Here is a 21,403-nt window from a genome sequence, read left to right as displayed (position 1 = left end):
GATGTGTGCATGAGTCCTAAGGAGTAAAGAATTTCTAATTTAAACATTTACCAGTCCAGCTAAAGCCCAGATGATCAGCAATATAAGCAAGTCTTTGCTCTGTCCGCTCTTGGTCCTCCTCAAAACCTAAGGAATATAAATCAAAACAATGGAATATTTTACCAATGTGTAATTGCTAGCTTAAAGAGTTAAAAAAATAATTACAAATTACTAGTGCTAAAATATAATGGTTATATTGATATTATAATACAATTATGAAATGTAATAATCCATCCGGGGTTTTTTTTCATAAGAGAAAGAGAAATAGAGAACATGAATAAACCATAGATTATCTTAATTTCTACCACTGTTTTAAACCAAACAAAGAAAAAACTCCTTCTGTAGATCAACTCACTGTGAGGTCTGCAAAGACTGATGTTCATTATATATTAATGGCAATAACAGGACAGCTGCTCACTTTCATTAAATGAGATGTAAATAAATCACCAGTCCTAGATGTTACTTTCATTTAGAAGCTCATGTGCATGTTAAAGGGTAACTAAACTTTCAACAAACTTCTGACATATCATAGTGACATGTCAGAAGTTTTGATTGGTTTTGATTGGTGAAGGTCCGAGCACTGAGAGCCCCACCAATCGCTAAAACTAAGCGGCAGAAGCGCTCAGGTGAGCGCTGGGCCGCTTAGCTTCTGATCTGCTTTTTTCGGAAAGCCAATGTAACCGTGTATGGGCCCATAAACGTTGTATTGAATTCGTACACTGTTGCATAGGCTTTCAGAGAAAAGCCGATCAGAAACTAAGTGTCTCAGCGCTCACCCGAGTGCTTCTGACGCTTCATTTTAGCGATCGGACAGGGTCTCAGTGCTCGGACTCCCACCGATCAAAACTTCTGATAAGTCACTATGACATGTCAGAAGTTCATTGAAAGTTTAGCTACCCTTTAAGCTTACCCTCTTAAAGAGGACCTGTTACCAATCCTGACATGTCTGTTTTAGTAAATACTTGTATTGCCCATAACATAATGATTCTGGAGCATCTTTTCCTAGAACTCTGCGTTGTACCTTTCCTCTGATATTCATCTTACAAATTTATAAATAAATTGACAACTGGGCAATACTAGTTGGGACTGTGTCCCTACCAAGACTGGCAATGTCCAATCAGTGCTGACAATGCGAGACTGTGTAGGGACACACCCCTTTGACCCAGTAGTCAATTTATTCAGAAGTTTCCAGTTGGAATAAATGCTGTATGAAAAGATGCTTCAGAATTTCGAGCATTGACTAAAGCAGACAAGTTGTCTGGAGAACTGACGGGTCCACTTTAAAGAGGACATGTCAGCTCTCCTTCCACATCTATTTTAGTAAATGCTTACATTCACCATATAACAATTGGAGCATCTTTTATTAAAACTCTGCACTTTGTTGTTCCTCTGTTATTACTCCTGGAAATGTATGAATAAATTGACAACTAAATGTAATTATTACCCTTGTCAATAGGGCGTGTCCCTATATACTCTTTTACTGGCCAATCAGTGCTGACCATGTCAGACTGTATAGGGATACACCATAATGACAATGGGAATGATAACAACCAGTTGTAAATTTATTCAAACATTTCCAAGAGGAATGCCAGAGAAATAGCTCAATGGAGAGTTTTAAGAAAAGACGCTCCAGCAATTTTATTTCATGGAGAATAGATGTATTTACTAAGACAGACAAGTCCAGAGAGCTGACAGGTACTCTTTAAGGATAAAAAGTATTTTAAAGCAAAAATAAAAATAGTCACTAATGGAACAGTCCTAGTGGAAAAGTGATTATTCCTTGTAGCCGCAAGAGGATTCCACAGTAATACTACAAAATATTACTATATGGAGCAATATATTATAATGTGCAACCAAATGCTAAAGCACTGGTCAGAAATATAAATTCATACTGAGTCTACTAACAAACTAAAGCTAACTGTAACTTTAGAGCAATGAGCCCTTGATATTGATCTCAGTTGGGGTAAGACGGTTTTAATTAATACATCTGCAGTATGTAGTGTTTTTGTTGTGGCTAAATTTAAGCCTGACAGACCTGGGTTTAGATGATAAAGTTCCAATTCTAAGGTCTAGTGCAATGGTAGACTGTTTCAGTAGCCATGACTTGAGATCAGTGATAAAATCTTAGATTTTAGCAGCCCTCCACATGAACCAGTGTGATAGCAAACACTATAGAAACTATTACAGCTACCCCAAGAGTAGTGCAGCTTTCCTAATTCCTGACTATCAAATCTTCTCATCTGTCAATCTGCTTAGTTAATACTGTATAACAGGGTAGTCTTGTTGTTTAGGACATAAAGATGAGAGATGACTCATGTGGTAGCAATATTGGTTGCCTCCTGGCTTTCCCAGGAGCCAATATAACACATTGATAGGGAATATGATCTTTAATTTAGGATTGATAATTCACTGTTAATGTTTTCATGGAATATGCACATGTGAATATGTGTATAATAATGGAATATAATAGGAATCAGGCCAATGAAAGTAATCAGTCTGTGTTAATTGGCTAAATCCTTTGGTCAGAATGGCATAATAACATGAAATATTTCTCGTATCATGTTTAATGTATGTTTATGTTTTTATCTTGAGAAACAGATTTGATTTCTGTTATATAAATAAAGGATCTTATAGTTATTGCTTGTTCTGTATCTATACATATGCATTTGTTGTTCTCTTTCTTTCATTTACATATGTTCTGAGTGTTTGGTACTTCTATGTGCGAAGAATATTCAACTGCAATTTTAGATAGCTTTTATTAACTTTATGTTTGCATTTCTTACTTGATCATCTAACAATTATTTTTGTATGAATGCAATAATATCCTACAGCTATTTAAAAAAAAAACTTTGCAAATAGGCTCAAGGAAAAATGTCCTATCGTTTAGTGTCTACAGCTCCTATGCAGATCTATGCACCTCCATGGAAACAGACAACACACTTTGCATAGTCTGATTCTATCCTAATTCTTGCTAACTGCACTACACGGAGACATAGCTCTACATATGAGCTGTATAAACAAAACAGTAGGACATTTTTAATAAAGACTAAATGCAAAGTTTCTTCAGTTTTAATTTTAGATGCATTGAATCAGTAAAAGGACTTTGGCTTGTGAAGATTTACATAGCTTTTAAGTACATTGTTCCAGGGAACCGTTCTTGATAAACATCTATGTTTATTCTGAATACAGTAACCTCACTTGTAGTGATTCAAACGTATAGTTTACATTAAGTCGTGGATAAACAATTGCCAGGAAAGAAGTGTATATAGAGGATGCACTAACAGCCATTCTTAACGTTGCTTATTTTGTTTTTACTCAATCTTTGCAAACCTTCACACTGAACGAGACGACTCTTTATAATATGTGTTGTTATTATAAGGCCTTCACAATGTCCAATCTTGAGATTTGTTTCACAAACAGTAATGACTTTTTTAACAACATAACAAAAACAGACACAACATGCACAAACAAAACAATCACAACTAAAGAAAATGCTCACAAATCACAGAAGTGAATTAAAAATCTATGACATGCAAAACAGAGGGAAATCCAACTTTCTTTGGCAAATACCTTGTGCATTGTCATGGCTATGGTCATCTGGAATACGTTCAATTTGAGTTTCAATTGACTCATCCCATATAGGTCTGGTATCAAAGATGTCTTCTGGAACAGACTGCTGGGTTTCAGGCATTGGAAAATTTTCAATGACTGAAATATCAAAAGCACTGCTCTCATCGTCAGATACTGGTTCCTGTTCTTTTTCTGCTTGGGTAAGTCTGTCCACTAATTTTGATGCCTCATCACTAATTTCTTCAAAAAAATCAATGGAATTCTTGTACATTTCAAAGAAACTTTCCTGTTCTGTTGTTGTTGTTGATGATGATGATGATGTTTGGGCAAATGACTTTGCTTTTACTGGAAGTTTTGATAACTTTTGTTTGGTTACCTCAATGCCTTCTCCCTCAACTACCTGACCAGAGCTTTCAGAAATCTGACTATGAGATTCCGTGCAACTTCTTGTTTTTTTAGTTGTTTTTGTTTTGGAATCTGATGTACTGGCATCAGACTCAGATTTACTTCTGTTATCTTGTTTTATTGGTATTTTGCTACTAGATTCAGATGTTTTCAAATCTGTAAATGGGAAAGATTGTTCAGTTTTCGATAAAGTTGCTTTAACAGGGATCTTAGACTTTGGCTTTTGATCTTCCGCAAGTGTAAGGCCATCTTTTGCTAACCTGCTTTCAGTATTCGCAGATGGAGAACTTTGTGAACTTTCTTCAGATGCTGAAGAAACAGACCTTATAGGAATTTTGGACTTTGATGCAAAAGAGGAACCACTTTCCATGTCTGCTGTTGGGATTTCAATTACAGACTTCTGTTCTTCTGGTGAAGAATCCGGGGATTCACCCCGTTCAGAAGTGTCTAACTTTGTAAGGGTAGTAAAATCTATTTGCATATCTTCCATAGAATGATCAGGAGATGGTAACCAAGAGTCTAGTGAACTATCATAGCCTTCTTGAGTTTTTGATAATTTTGTGGACTCCTCCTCTGCAGATGTCACCTCAGTATCCTTTTTAGATGTTTTTGAGGAAACAGAAATACCCATTTTAATTGGAATTCTTGACTTATGCTCTTTAGTAGTTTCTGTTCCCATGTCATCAACATCCACCTCAGAGTCAGCTAGTGACTGGTTATTAAAAAGGGATTCTGTTGCATCTTGTAATTCACTTTCTGTTACATCAGTTTCTACGGCAGAGAAAGGATCAGATAAACTTTCAGGATTTGGTGACTCTTCTTCTCCACTTTCCTCTTTGATATCCTCTGGCACACTTTCTGCACACTGTTGTCCTATTTGGAAGAAGTGAAAGCTTTCATCTACATAGTTTCTCTTGGTCATATCTATAGCTCCACTACGGGTCATCTCAAAGAGTTTCCCTTCTTGGAACATAAAGGGATTTTGTTCACTAGTTGGTGTGCCCTCTTCAGTGGGTGTACGTGCTGGAGTGGTATCAGGTGTAGTCCCTTGTGACTGTTTATCTACCATCAATCCAAATATTTTTTGTTCTTCTTCTTGAACACGTGCTTCAAAAGCTGCATCATCTTCTCTGATGGAACTCCATGAGTCTGGTTCAGCTTCCGATTTGGTTATAATAATGCGTTCACTTTGATGACCTGTAGTTTCGGTTATTAAGGCATCTCTTTTGATACATTCATTATCCATTGAGGCGCACCTTGGTGCATCTTTCTCCTGCTGGAAGTCATCCTCATGTTTCTCACATGATGGAATTTCAGCCTTGATTATGTCATGTGCAGGTTCTTGAGTAGGATCATGGCTGGTAAAAAAATGTTCTATCGGGACATTTTCATATGGACTTGTGATTTCAGGTACAGAAACGCTACTTTCATGCTCTATAATTTCATTTTGTGATGGTGTCGATAAAGATGTTTGACAAAAATCACTCTGAATCTCTAAAGAAGATGAAGCAAATGATTGACTTGTAATGTTATCAACTGATGATACATCACTCTGTATTGGATACGTTACATTGTTATAGTTTGATATGTGTTCCAAACATTGAGTCCCATGATTAATTTGTTCACTAAGTGATGAATCATAAGAAGCTATAAGATCTTTTTCTAATTTGGTTCTCTCTTCAAAATCAGATGCACTTTTATGTGCTTCCTCAACATTATGAATTGAGCTTCTACTATCTCTAAGATTTTGTTCTCCTGGCCTATATGGACTCATTTTTTCATGTACATCTTTTCTTATTATACATGGCTCAATACAGACCTCTTTAGTTTCAACCTCAGTGGTCAAAACTTTATCTTCAAAAAAAGTGGGGCTTTCACGTCTAAAGTGTTCCCCCTGTTCTATATTTTGGATGCTATTATCATCTGACTGGACCTTTTCTGTCTGGAATGAATCCTGTGCAAGCTTAATTGGTATAAAACCTGTGTCTTCAGGGCTTGAACTAGAATCTAAGCTTGGTGGTAGTGGAGATGGAGGTTGTACTCTTATTACAGGGTCCAGTAAAAGACCCGAGTCTGCACCTTTTTTCAACTGTGTTAGTTCTGGCTCACTCTCTGAAGAAGAAGAACTACTTTTTCTACTTTCTACAGACTTGACTACAATTTGAACATCTTCATCCTGAACTAATTTAATACCATTTTCTTCAATGTCATCATCATTTGGAATTTTTGAGTCATTTACGAATATATATTCTTCCTGCTTGAATTCTTTTTTATATTCTCTTTTCTGCTTTGCTTCTTGCTCAAGCTCATCAAACATTTTTATCTTTGTTACCATTTTAAACATTTCTTCTTCAGGTGTGAATCTTTTCTTTGGCTCATTTTCAGAATCTTCCTCTGGCTCCTCAGAAACTTCTGTAATTATACCTGGTTTTGGAAGCGTAGTGAATGCTTGCAAGTCTTGTACTTTGGGTGTAACTTCATAACTTATCTCTTCAGAACTGGGAGTATCTGGAGAAAGTGGACTTTTGCCAGAGCTTTCCATGAGTGATGTCTGTTCTATGCTATCATCCTCAGCACTAACATCTGGATCTCTTAAAATTCTAGAACGAAGAGCCAACTCTGATGCCAGGTCTGATTTCAGACTTGCATGAAGGGCTGAGCCTATGAAGATACTAGACTTAATTTTTTCCTCCACTGGGCTACTCTCAAGTGAGTCGCGACATGGTGATTCTCTTGTGGGACTTGGTTCTAATGAATCAGGAGTTCTATGTGAAGAATTGTCTTCTAACACTGGGCTTCCTTCCAATGAATCCTTATGACTAATTGCTAATGATTCATCTGCGACTGGGCTACTAACTTCATCATCTTGGAAATGTGTGGTAGGCAGAATTAATTCTAGCCCCTGGGGGCTTTTCAAAGTTTCATGGCGTTCCTCTTTCCTTGGGGAATCTTCACATTCCAAAATAGATTTTTTATCCCTGTGAACTTCAGGTATGTAAACTGTACCATTGTTGTCTTCTTTCAATTTCTTATCCTTATTTGCGGTTTTAATAGCAGACTTGGTGTCATGTTCAGTTGCCTTTTCTGCTTTAGGGTCAACATCAATCTGTTCCTCAGCTTTCTTTGGTGAAAATGAAAGGCTTTCAGGGCTTGTTCCTGGGGTCTCTGCTAAACCTTCATGCTTGTAGCTGTCTTCTGAGCTCATGTGAGGTATTCCATCCAACAGACTGCCACTTGGAGAATCTGCAACCCCTTCATGCTTAAGACTATCTGAGCTATCATCATATGTACCACCTTGTGACTGTAAAGCTGGTAGAAAGCCATCTGTTCCATACTCAGAAGGAAATGATACATTAAATGGACTAATGAGTACTTGATCTAAATTTAACTGAGCACCTTCAGCTTCTGGGAGATGCTTAAATTGTAAATAATTGTCATTATCCTCCAGCTCTTCTTTAATAACATCCGAAAAGTCTGTGGATGTTTTTCTATCAGGGCTAATTTGCGGATCAACATCTTGGTCACTAATGCTAACTCTTAATCTTATACCTGATCTCTCACTAGATATTTCATTATCAATGATTGAGTGGAGAGGTTCATCTATTGTATGAATCTGAGTAATTACCTCTTTAATATGAATAGGGGGCAATGTGGGACATTCCTTGTATACTTTCTGATCATCAGAGATTGACTTTAACTTAACATGGCCTTTTCTGGATTTCTGCGCACCTTCACTAGATGTTAAATATTCTTTTACTGAATTATCTAACAGTGTAATATTATCTGCAGCTGGAATTGTACTGTCTGCTGATTTGCTATCCACAGAAGTTTGTTTTTGTAATGTTTTTACAGTTTTGTACTCAAAAAGTCCTGATCTCTCCTTAGATGGATCATGCCCTGACTGAAAAGCTTTCATTAATTCGCGGACAGACATAGTTTCTTCTAACTTTTCGGCTTTAGAAGATGGAGAAACAGGTGGTTGCACTACAGTCACTACACTATATTGCGTGGCAGGCTCACAAATAACCTCCTTCAATTGTGTTTTGCTCGATATACTTGAATGTCCCTTTTGCTCTTCTTCAACACGTTTCTGAAGAGCTTTTACTTTGTCTTTTATCGATCCGATTGGTGTTTCTTCAATTACTGGTGAAACTTCTTTTATAATTGGAGCAGAAGATGTGGTAACGTCAATTTCATCATCTAGTGACTCTTCCGAACTAAATGTTGCTAGTGGCAATAGCTCACTTGTTCCATGGAGCTCTTCTTCCCGCTTTCTTTCCTTAAGTTTCCGGCGGACAGGTTTTTTTATTTCCAGTGGTTTACGTTGCCCTGTTTTCTGCGCTCCAATTCCACTTGGAGATGTAGAATCAGCTGAGTAGGAGTTTAGGTCTTTTGTAAGATAATTAACCATGTCATGTGTGTCAGTCTTTATTTTAGGTTTCTCCCCTCGGTCTATTCTTACTTCTTTGCATGGTATTTCAGCAGCTTGCTGCAGGGAATTTTGTTTGGCTTCCTCAATTTCATCATCCCCTAGAACAATCCATTCCTCATCTTCTTTATATGATCTTGAAGAGTGAGCTTCTTCATGTAACAATTCTTCTCTAGTGTAGGTTCCAGTTCTAAGAATTTTATTCACTTTTTCCAAATCTTCTTTTACCTTTTCAACAATTTCAAATGGTTCTCCTGGATCCTCTTCCGTTCTATCAATGTCTTTATTTTTAAGAGAACATGGCTTTTGAGGGGCATCAATAGTTAGAATTGCACTCATTTTTATCAAATCTTGCTTCATTTCACACACTTCAGACAGCAAATCTGGACTTGCTAATACTGGCTCATCATTGACAAGATGGCTTTTCAGGATGGAAGTTTCTGTGGATTCCGTTTCTTCATCATCTTTGAGGTGAATGAGAAATATTAACATAAAATGGCAATAAATAAATAGTGACTGAATAATGTAATCATGAAGGAAATAATCACAGCTCTGGCTGAGGTGGTGTGTGAATGCAATGAACTGAAGTGGTTGGTGGATCCAAACGGCCTTGAACATCATGCTAAAGGAAAAAGTTCATTGGGAAGGAAAATGGGCAGGAAATAACTTGCTTAGAATGCATACTACACCACATTCACACATACAACAGAACGACAACACAAATTTTGAGTCAATAAAGGAAATGAAGAAATAAATAACAAGTAGAAAACAAAATCACAGTGAATTTGAACAGGCATCTCAAGATTGTTTTGATGCTATACATCGAATAGAAAATAAAAATAGAAAGAAAAGCTATAAATGTTGATTGTCGATTGCCTCAAAGAGAAAGCCAGTGGTAATGAGCTGCCAGAGAAACAGGTTAAAAGAACTGGTACAGAATGTCATATTTAATATGATATCATCACATATAAAGAGATTAATATGTTGCCAGTCTCTGCCAATCTACTGTTGTGTAACTCTTGCTGCCAGAGAGGTCTACATTTATATATATTAGTAAATGTAATTCATACTTAGAAGTACCTGAAATTTTGATATAGCAATATGAATGTTTGTAATCTAATATTTTATTTTATTATTTCTAAAAACAAAAATCAGGGTACAATTCAGTCCTTGAACACCTTATTCATAAAGGAGAGACCAAATTCCTTTCTCAATGTTCTTTAATATCTGTTCCAGCACTTAGGACTCATTCAGACGAGCGTGTAACTAGTCCGTGTGACGGACGTTAAAACAACATCCGTCACACGGACACATGTATTTCAATGGGGCTGTTCACGCGGCCGTTATTTCAACGGAGCATGTGAAGGGTCCGTGGAAAAATAGGACGTCCTATTTTCATGCGTTTTCATGCATCCCTCCATAGACTTTAGTCTATGAGGGATCCGTGATAACGCGTCCCGCACTGGTGAACCTCGGACGTGAAAACCGTCCATTTTTCACATCCAAGGTTGCACACGCTCATCTGAATGTAGCCTTAGGGAAGGCATTGATAATAAAAAAAACAATAAGTAAGATAAGTGCATATTGGAAAGGATCATCATGGAACTATTTGTATCTCTTGAAGACGCAGATAGAAGAATAATTTGCAGCTCTGAGGAGTTAGAAACTGACCTTATTTTCTTCACTGAGTGTAGTTTCATGTAAAGTAAAAGTAACTTTTCTTGGAAAGTAAAAAGCAGAACAAATAGAACACAGTAATTGTATCTCCAGATGTCTATATATGGCCCTCTCCATTATACAAGTCAAGCACATGAAGAAAATTGTCCCTTTAGGATTACTATATTTTTGAAACCCTCTCTTGCAGCAGAAGAGCTTGTGAAAAAAAATAACTATCTGAACCAGCTACAAACCGGCATTTCATCTAGGAAGAAATCTTGTGAAAAATGATTGCTTAATTCAATGTTTTGCTTTAAATAAAGTGGAGGTATGATCCTCTCAGTGGAGCATCCTCAGACTTTGTGGACACATAAGGTGAGGTCTGAATAACAAAATCAAAAGGTAAAAAGGAGTATTCATGGATCAACGTAAAATGATTTGAAATACAAGATGTTATGCACAGCAAACAAAAGGTCAAAACTTCCACACAAAACACACACGCACTGTATATGTAAGTCAAGTTATTTCCATGCAAAGCAAAGGTGCTATGGGATTAGCTTATGTTGCCTGTAGCCTAAAAGTAACAAAACAAATCTGCAACATACTGTGGTGAAGTACATTCTAATAGTGATTTATTAGGCACAGTAATGCCATTAAAATAGCCAAAGCAAAACTTATCCATAAAGACCAAAAGGTTCTAGTAAAAGTGTCACATTTGTTTTGTTAGGGTGCAGTCACACGCGGCAGATTTAGTTTCAGAAATTTCTTGCAGAAATCCATGCAGCTGCTGCAGAAACAACGCCATTCACATGAATGCAACTGATTTTGAGTGGCGGTATTTTCCGTAACAATATCTGCCGCATGTGACTGCACTGTTATAGTTTTAGTGATCAATAAACTGCAGAGGTTGGCAGTTGTAGCATTTCCTATGCTACTCGCGAGGTTGGCTTATGACAGCGCTGCTCAGTTGTCATGGCTAGCATAAGCTTCATATGCAGCCTAGTAGAGGACAGTGAGGGATCTCCAAAATGATGGCATTCAGGTAAAACATTTTAGGAAATCTCGTGGTACATGGAAGTGGCCTAAAGCTGAAATTCCATGTTTTTTTTCTACGTTTTAACATAGAGTTGAAATATCCCTTAACCTATGAAAAATAATACTCGGCTATGTATTCCTGCCTTTTCTATACTACATTTTTCTAGTTACGCAGGTAGAAGCATAGATTTTGTAACTGCTGATAAAGTAAAATAAATACTATTCAGGTTGCATAGATCTCTGGCTGGGGAGGCATAGGTTGTACCAACTAGGGGGAACCTTTCTATGATGCCCATATATACCCTAATAGAACATATGGAAAAGGATTGTCTTCATTAACCAATTCCTTTTAATAACAGTTCCTTAAGAACACTCATTAATCCTCAGAACATACTTTTTGATTTGCTTAAATGAAAATGTATTATTATATTAAAACTCTTAAAAATGTCATCTACTTGTTTAGCGGAGATGAAATAAGAGACACTTCACCACAGTAATGTTGACGGTCATCTAATGCATTAAGACAGTATCTGTTTGGACCAAGCATCACATTATTTGCACTGCAATCAATTGGTTGGAGTTAAGTTTGCAGAAAACCTAATGTGGATATTGCTTGGTGCCCAAAAAACTGATACAGTCATTAGCCAGTTAATGAGATGACAATGTCATGTCAACAAATGCAAGGCAAAAAAACAGAAAATGGAATGGGCTTTGTAGCAGGAGTAAAGGGTAAGGTCACAGGAAAAGTCAGTAGCAGGGAGAGGTTAGTTTAGTATATTAAGGTTAGGTTGTAGCTTAGATCCTTACATAAGGTTATATGAACAATGCTAGTATATTACGTGTATTTTCTTTATCAAAGCAGTGTTAGTATCAATTTAGTGGAAAATTGTCTGCATGACTTGCATGCTTAGCTCCATTTAATCATTCGAAGCTAAATTTATACAAGTTATTAAACAAAGAAACCACTTACTTTTCTCAGATGTTAGATTTCCCTGGAAAAAAAGGACAAATGGATACAATTAATACAAAAATACATAGTAAGATTGTGTAGTTAAAAATATAAGCTTGTAAACAGTGGTTCATGCATTAGGCCCTGTTCACATCATGTTTTTCTTCTAAACGTGTTCGTGAACTTCTATTGCCAGACGGAGGCCACCAGAATGTACTTGTCGCCTTCGTCTGGCCGGAATAGGTCAGGAAACGGTGCGGGCGATCGCTGACCCGAGGTATGCGAAAAAGATATCTATCTGTTATGCATCAGCAAACCTTTTTTTAACTGCATTGAAAAGTTGACTACACTTTTCAAAATAAAGGCATCCCGCAAAAAAATCGTATACCTTACGGTATATGTTTTTTTTTTACAATTAGAGTCAATGGGTGACGTATGTAACTATATGCAATACAGTATGCCGTTTGGAGTATACATTGGGGAATTCTCCTGGCACATACATTAAAGGTACACAACAAACACAATGTGAATTGAGCTTTACTATCACATTTTAACAGTAGATCTGAATTGTTAAAATTACCTCATCTTCAAGTTCTTGATCTGAGTCAGATTCCTTTGAAATGCAGGGTGCCAAACAAAATAAAATAAAAATAGAAACAATTAAATATGATTACATATTTTTTTTACAATTTGGTAAATGGTATACCATTAACCAAAATAACATCAACAAATAACTTCAAAAAATCCTAAATAAATTCAAACTGCACCAATTAAGTGGGGATGCAATAAATAAGCAGTGTCAATGTTGTACACTGATGTTTCATCAGAGGGGTTGTCCCAGAATCGACAATTATCACCTATCCACAAGATAGGTAATACACTCCTCAACATTGAAATTGCCACACCAAGAAGGAAAAGTTTTGGAATTGTGGAAACCACAGGATTGATAGACATGTTAATCATATGCAAATGATAAAAAAATTAAAACAAAATATTCTAAACATCTTGATTTATTCAGCATCGAGTAAGAGCGTCACATTCAGAAATATAAGGAGAAAGAAATACACATTCAGAAATACACGCACTTACATGCCTTGGCATGATATCAATGAGGTTATTAATGGTTGTCTGAAGAATGTTATGCCACACTGAATGCACAAGGGCATACAAATCATCAAGATGGCTGCTGGCAGCTCCCTTTGCAATTGCCAACCAATGATGTCCAAGATGTGCTCGATGACAGACAAGTCCGGAGAGGCTTCATGCCATGGTAGCACGTTTAGGCCACATAGGCTGCTCACAGTAGCACAAGCAACATGCGGTCTGGCCTTGTCCTGTTGAAAAACGGCTTCTAGGACACTTTGGAGAAATGGCCGAACCACTGGTTCCACGACCAAATCAAAGTAAAGCCGAGCTGTTAGTGTACATGAAATGAAGACTAGAGGGGTCTGGCCACCGTACAGTATGCCACCCCACACCATAATCCCGGGAGTAAAACCGGTGTGATGTTCCCTTATGAAGGTTTCTTAATGGCGTTGCCCAAGTGGCCTCCAGACCAATCTCCGGCTAACATTGCATCCGAGACAAAAGCGGGACTCATCGCTGAAGAGGACATACCTCCATTGCCATCTTGCTGTGCACCTTTATAGCCTTTGAGAGCGGTGACACGTGGTCAATGGAACACCTGTAGCTGGACGTCGTGCAAACGCCTTCTGATGTCGTCACTGGTTTCCGCCCTAGGCTTGGGATGTGACGTCCAATTTAACTTGCAGTACAGAATGGATCACTACGCGCCTTTTTTCTAATCAGACTATCTGTCCGTGCAGAGGTTCACCTCCGCGCACCTCTTGCTGTCATTCCAGTTCGTTGTTGTTCTCCCAACATCCGGGAAACGTAACGTTGAATAGTGCTGACATTTCGGCCTAGGCGCGTAGCGATTTGCTAGAGTCTCTCAGTTCATGGATTCTGTCCCTCTCAGTTTGAGACATGTGGCGACAACTGGCACGACGATGAACAAGAGGCATCTCACAATCATCCCACACCACATTCATGTGGCTAAAAAACTTTGCTTTCAATCTGGCTTTTATGCCCCTCCCAGATGCCACAGATTGGAGCTAAGTGCTTGAAAATGTGATCATTTAAAGAACTTAGCACCTGCTACTTCCTCGATCTGCATAACATTAGGGCTTGCCCTTCTTGGTGTTACAATTTTAATGTTGATGAGTCTAATTGTCTGATCTCTGGGGGCCCCACCACTGGGACCTCCACCGATTCCGAGAACAGGGTCCGAAACCCCCTCTTCTACCCCACTGCAGTTAGGAGCTTGAATGTAGCGACGGTTGCGCATGCGCCCGCCGCTTCCTTTAATGTCTATGAGAATGCCGGAAATAGGCGAGGCCTGTACTCGGCTGTTTCCATCATTATCATAACCCCAGCACACACAGAGGTACACAAGAGATCCAGATGCAAACAAATTTAAGTTTTATTGCAACAAAAAGTGGTAAAGTTGAGGTAGTAAGCGACTTGGTAAGACGTTTCGGCCGACCCTCGGCCTTTGTCACTGTCGCTAAAATGGTAAAGAATAAAATGCTTTTACAAAGGTGGCAATAAAATTTACAAAAATACAGTATGAACAAATGATGTAAAATAATAATAATATGAAAATAACATATATAGATGAGTTATCTCTGTTTACATAAAATTATATAGAGCTGTCACCTCAGATATACACAGAAAACAATTATTATACATCCTAAGGAAAACACTATTTTAATACTGAAACGTATAAAGAAAAATGCGTGATCAATTAGTGGAACCTGTAACGGATATCTGAGGTGACAGCCCTATATAATTTTAGCGACAGTGACAAAGGCCAAGGGTCGGCCGAAACGTCTTACCAAGTCGCTTACTACCTCAACTTTGCCACTTTTTGTTGCAATAAAACTTAAATTTGTTTGCATCTGGATCTCTTGTGTACCTCTGTGTGTGTTGGGGTTATATATTTCCAATATTGTGGGATTCTCGTCCCTACCCTACTAGCACCACGCTAACCGATTGAGGAGTGCATACCAATATCTATTTTTGATTTCCATCATTATCATAGACTTAGAATGGAGCAGCAGCTCGCATTCTCAAAAGTGGCTCCATTCAATGTCCTCCAGGTGGTTCGGGCCCCCATTTTCACGATCGGTGGGGCTCCCAGTGGTAGGTCCTCCACGGATCAGATAATATTACCTATCCTGCGGTTAGGTGCTAATTTTTGATTCTGGGAATACCCCTTTAAGGCCGTATCCACATTGGACGGAACTGTTGCTATTTTACCTTTCAGAGTTGCACAGGTTTAATCCGCAGCAGATTACAGTAGCAGGCAACGGAAATTGAATTTTTAAAAAGATTTTGAAATCTGAAGCATGTCAATTTCTGTTGTGTATTGAGCAGAGATCTGTTGAGGATTTTCCCCATTGACTTCAATAGGGAAGAAAAAAAATCTGCATTTAAATCTGCAGGTAGTGTAGTGGGTATCCACAGCAAAATCCGCAAGTGTGAATTGTAATGAAATATTTTTTTTGCGTCATGGATTTTTGAAAATCTCGTGCCCATGATGTGGAAAAAAAATGGCGCGAAAACGTAAATAAATTGACCTGCGGTGCGGAATTTAAATCCGTAGCATGTCAATTTATGCTGCGTTCTCATGCTTTTCTGTTGCGGGTTTTCCTCATTGAATTCAATGGGGATGCAAAACTGCAGCGGAAATTCCGGCTGAAAAAACAACACCACAATGTGATGCGGTTTTTCAGACACAATTTGCTGCGGGTTCCAGGTTGGATATGCTGCGTAGTTTTTATGCAGCGTATCCGACTTGTGGGAACCCGGCCTTAGGAAATCCGCAGGAGACTTTGCAGCAGCAAATCCGCACGATTCGGTGAGGATTTGCCAGTGAAGATACCTGTAGATTTGCTGCAGAAAGAATCTGCAACAAATTCGACCCATGTAGACTTACCCTTAGACTTACCCTTAGGGCGCATTTTTGAAAATCTCATCCACTTTGCTGCTACCGTAAATGCTGCGGAATTTCCGCCCAGAATTCCGTTGCGGAAATTCCACAGCGTTTACACTACATGGGAACCCGGCCCTAAAGTTAACAATGAAGGGGAGATTGCCGAGAATTCAGTTGTTGCCACTTTGGTTGCAAAGAAACAATATAAATTACCATAGGCCTTGTTGACACTGCTGTTTTTCTAAGCTGATTTCAATGCTTTTTCAGTTTCAGAATCAGCGTAAAATGCTGTAGTTCGTAAGGGGCTAAAAAGGGTAGACACTATTAACCCTTTAATGACAGCCCACTGTCTCTTGATGGCGGGCAGTGCAGGTGCCCAGTTTATAGCGACGTCTTTTGGCACACTAATGTTGCCCTAACAGCAGCTATGTCATAGTGACACAGAAAATAATGTATTGCCATACAGGAGTTTTTATATTGTAAGTATTAAAAAAAGTTGTAAAATAGTAAACCCTACATGGGATAACATTTTTTTAATGAAAGCAATAAGGAACTAAAAAACGTCTGCAAAAATAGATTTAAAAAAAGTGATTATTTCGTATGAATACCATATATAAAAATATAAACCACACGTACAAGGTATCCACATGATCGAAATAACCTGAGGAATTAATTTACCATTTAGTGTTATTTAGTGCAAACCGTGAACAGTGTAACAAACAAACAAAAAATGCAGAAAATCACTTTTTTTCTATACAGGCTCCAGGTTTTTGTGGGCCCTTGGGTGACACAGACTTAGTGGAACCCTTTGCGGGAGAACTTACTTACGGCGGCAATAAAATGGCAAAAAACTTCAGTTTGTTCCCCCTATAGAAGTTAGGCCCTGTTTATCCCTGAAATAGAAGTTAGGCCCCCAGTTTGTGCCCCCATATAAAATTTAGGCCGCCTTTATGTCCCCATATAGAAGTTAAGCCCACAGTTTGAAACCCCCATATATACAGTGCCCTCTGTAGATAATGCCACAGGGTTCTTTGTAGGAAATGCCACAGTGCACTCTGTAGATAATGCCACAGTGTCCTCTGTAGATAATTCCATATTGCCACACACACCCCCTGTAGATAATGCCACAATGCCCTCTGTAGATAGTGCCACACAGCCCCCTGTAGATAATACCACACAGCCACCTGTAGATAGTCCCACACATCCCCCTGAAGATAGTGCCACACACAGCCCCCTGTAGATAGTGCCACACACAGCCCCCTGTAGATAGTGCCACACACAGCCCCTGTAGATAGTGCCACACACCCTTGTAGATAGTGCCACACACACACCCTTGTAGCTATAGCCACACCCACCCCCTGAAGATAGAGCCACACACACCCCCTGTAGATAGTGCCACACACACCCCATCGATAGAGCCACACACTCCCTCCTTCTAGATAGCACTACACCTCCCTACCTCTAGATAGCGCTACACTCCCCCCCCCCCCTGTAGAAAGCGCCTTTGGGGCTCCTTCTAGGAGTGGAATCCTCAGACAGCATTGGCCAGGGATTCCGCTCCTGGAGGAGCCCCTGACGTCGCTGTCCACAAATGGATGGTGACGTCAGAGGCTTGTCCGGGAGCGGAGTCCCCGGCCAGAGCGTTGCCAATGCTCTGGCCAGGGATTCCTCTCCTGGAGGAGCCTCTCCTTCAGGAGCCATGACGGCAGCCGAGTGGGCCCCCCCAACAGCAGTGGGCCCCTGCACTTGTCCGCGTTCGTCGGATGCTGACGCCGACCCTGTTTCTATATTCACATTGAAAATTTTATCATATGAATTACACAATCATTTATACTGTATGTACCCCCAAACTGCGCCGAAAAAAATCAAATTTCTCCTGCATAAAACAATGTGGAGAGGCAAAAACGAAAAACTTTAACCCTTTTAGGCCTGGTCATTAAAGGGTTAAAACACATTGGGGGAATACAAATGCAATTACTCAAGTTTTCCACAATAATTGCTTTTAAAAAATGTTGTTTGCTGTTACAAGCGCCAGATTTATAGAGGCTTTTACCAACACACATGTGCTGTTTGTGTTGGTAATACGAATTTCAGATGTACTGCATGTGATTGATTTATGAATGTTTTCATATGGATATGAGCAAAACTTTGAAAATTTACCACAGCATTTCTACAAACAGGCAAATTCTTTACTATGGAGCGCAAATGCTCTGAATTTTACCTGAATTTCAGTCTCTATTGTATATGGCAAATACCGTTCCGTAAAAGCAAATTTGCTTGTTGATGAAACACTGATGAGGCAGATTTTAAACATTTCTAGATCTCTATAGAGTAAAGCTTCTGACAAAAGGCCTGCTCCCAGATCTACCAAATCTTCCCCGCTCAACCTCGATGGCCTTGTTACCCCTGGCAATTAAGTGATGCTTGAATACTGTAAATATTCTGTAGAAAGTCAATAAAGTTTTATTTGTTTAAACAAATCTTACCTTATTATGAAGTGGTAAAGTGATATTTAGATTGCAAATGGCTTGTTGTACAAGGCCTCTAGAGGATTTTGGCTCCTTCATGAAAGAAAGGCGTCCACAAGGTTCTTGAGTTGTATCTCGTACCTGTTATTGAAACATCATACATCACATTCCTTTGGTGGTGGTATAGATATGACATTTATCCTTTATTTTCAACTTCTCGTTCAGATGACAAAATAGCATACCTAAATTATTAGTGACTGATCTACTTAAAATGAAGAGATTGAACATGTGATGAGATGCCTTGGAAAAGCGTTGCTATATGATATACCATTATATAAGCAACCATTTGAGTCAAGTGGTCTTAGACCAGCGATTGTTGAGCTTCATTATTACATGGTGACTATGTAATGTACCATGAGATTTGCCATTGTTCTGCTGTAATTTCTGAACACCTTAATGTGACTGTGTTAAACCAGGTATATACATCTCTTCTGATGCTTTTGCACTTTAAAGACACTCTGTCACCACATTATAAGTGCCCTATCTCCTACATAAGGAGATCGGCGCTGTAATGTAGGTGACAGTAGTGGTGTTTATTTAGAAAAACGATCTATTTTTACCACTTTATGAGCGATTTTTAGCTTTATGCTAATTAGTTTCTTAATGCCCAAGTGGGCGTGTTTTTACCTTAGACCAAGTGGGCGTTGTATAGAGAGTGTATGACGCTGACCAATCGGCGTCATGCACTTCTCTCCATTCATTTACACAGCATATAGCGATATAGTTATAGCTAAATACACAAAGACTAACGTTACTGCAGTGTCCTGACAGTGAATATACATTACCTCCAGCCAAGACGTGATGTGTATTCAGAATCCTGACACTTCTGAATCTTTTCTGTGAGATTTCCATCAAGGCAAACGTAATCTCGTTTTAAATGACAGTTTACAGCGTAATCTCGCGAGATTACGTTTGCCTTGCTGGAAATCTCACAGAAAAGATTCAGAAGTGTCAGGATTTTGAGTACACATCACGTCCTGCTTGGAGGTAATGTCTATTCATTGTCATGACACTGCAGTAACATTATAGTGTGCTTATGTGGCTGCACATAGTGATATAGCTACATCGCTATCTGATGTGTAAATGAATGGAGAGAAGTGTATGACACTGATTGTTCACTGATTGGTCAGCGTCATACACACCTCTGTACAACGCCCACTTGGTCTAAAGTAAAAACACGCCCATGTGGGCATTAAGAAACTAATTAGCATAAAGCTAAAAATCGCTCCTAACGTAGTAAAAATAGATTGTTTTTTTAAATAAAAAACACTGCTGTAATCTACATTACAGCGCCAATCACATTATGTAGAAGATGGGCCACTTATAATGTGGTGACAGAGTCTCTTTAAATAATATACATTGGGGCAGATTAATCAAAACTTAACCAGGAAGTCAGATGTGTCAAATATACCAAAGTGACGTACGCTGTATTATAATTTTGGCGCATCTGGCTAGACATGTTAGACACTTTTCGCTTTCTTATACAACCTCTTGGTCGGCTTAGTTTATGCCAGTTTTTTGCGCTAATATTTTGGCGCATGTAGTCACATTTTAAGCCACACAACGTTTTCTAGACACTTTAAAAAAGTGTCTAGTGAGGCACAAAACTTTTTGGCGCAAACTGATAATAAATTTGTCTAAAATGACTTGCGCACAAAAGGGCGCAATTTAGGCTAGGTTTCTGGCACAATAACAATAGGAAATCTGCCCCATTGTTCTTTTGTTTGTTAAAAATTTCGAATTGGAACAAGTTTAAAAACACAAACAATGGTGTTTTGGCATTTTGACCAATCACAAGAAAAAACACCAAAAGGTCTGAAAGAACCATAATGATTACAGTTGGATCACTTGCATTTGTTATTATGAGGTTACCTTAACAAATAATGGAAGTCTATTTTCTTTAAAGGCGTAGAAACTAAATATGTGATGTTGACCACTCTTTATTAAGGGTATTAAGTTGCCAAAGCAGTCCACGTAGATTGGTTTTCCTTCCAGCACCTGAAAAATATCAGAAAACTCTGTTAAATAATACTTAAAAAAATATAACAGGGGCTTTAGTTGTTCTTTATATCCACTTGTTTTATCTTATTTTTACCCTGGTACTCTTAATGATAATTAAATAAAAAATGACTTGGTTATTTTAGAAATATTGTAACCTTATAACTCGTATACCAACTTGATAAAGGGGAATACACACCTCTACATCTCTACTCCTAGCAACTTCTGCAAAGTTTTCTTGCTGCTCCAGTGTCTTGTCTACTTTGTCATCAGTCATACAGAAACACCTCAGACGTGCTTCAATGGGGTCATGGGATTTGGCAAACACAACAAATTTGGCCATATACGGTACACAGATAATTTCTCTGTACACTTGGCTGGCAAAAGTAACAGACTCTTGAATTTGTCGGCAGTCTATTAACCAGAACCTGCAAAATAAAATAATGCAGAAAGGTTTGTTACTTTCTTATAATTATATAAAAATATGGAACATGTCCTATTTCAGGCCGTAATTATGGCACAGGCAGGCCCATAGAAGTCTATGGGGCTCCCGTAATTACAGTTGGCTACGTGTGTGCACCTGTAATTGCTAGGCGACGTTAGGGGATAGTCACTGTCCAGGGTGCTGAAAGAGTTAACTGATCGGCAGTAACTCTATCAGCACCCGGGACAGTGACTACCGCTGGAGTTAATAGTATTAAAAGTTTACTTACCCAGAACTCTGTGCTTCTTCCTCCAGTCCGGCCTCCTGGGATGATGTTTCATCCCATGTGACTGCTGCAGCCAATCACAGGCCA

At 38.6% G+C, this 21,403-nt stretch overlaps 1 protein-coding gene across 37 annotated transcripts in view; it reads right to left on the bottom strand.

The window, feature by feature from the left end:
- Positions 1–21,403, bottom strand: part of ANK2 (ankyrin 2) — a 626,865-nt gene that overhangs the window by 39,915 nt on the left and 565,547 nt on the right. For 21 of the 37 annotated variants that reach the window (XM_075860538.1, XM_075860544.1, XM_075860543.1 and 18 more), the window contains 7 exons: positions 20,806–21,034; positions 20,481–20,606; positions 18,567–18,689; positions 12,664–12,696; positions 12,105–12,126; positions 3,610–8,907; positions 52–126 (listed from right to left, as the gene is read on the bottom strand). In XM_075860538.1, coding sequence (XP_075716653.1) covers positions 52–126; positions 3,610–8,907; positions 12,105–12,126; positions 12,664–12,696; positions 18,567–18,689; positions 20,481–20,606; positions 20,806–21,034 — 5,906 coding nt within the window. The remainder of the gene's footprint in view (positions 1–51; positions 127–3,609; positions 8,908–12,104; positions 12,127–12,663; positions 12,697–18,566; positions 18,690–20,480; positions 20,607–20,805; positions 21,035–21,403) is intronic. The other 16 variants (XM_075860562.1, XM_075860557.1, XM_075860559.1 and 13 more) reach the window with 1 other exon arrangement.

This window comes from Rhinoderma darwinii, chromosome 1 (assembly GCF_050947455.1).
Source record: "Rhinoderma darwinii isolate aRhiDar2 chromosome 1, aRhiDar2.hap1, whole genome shotgun sequence".
Classification (NCBI taxonomy): Eukaryota; Metazoa; Chordata; class Amphibia; order Anura; family Rhinodermatidae; genus Rhinoderma; species Rhinoderma darwinii.
This window is presented reverse-complemented; position numbering and strand designations above follow the sequence as displayed.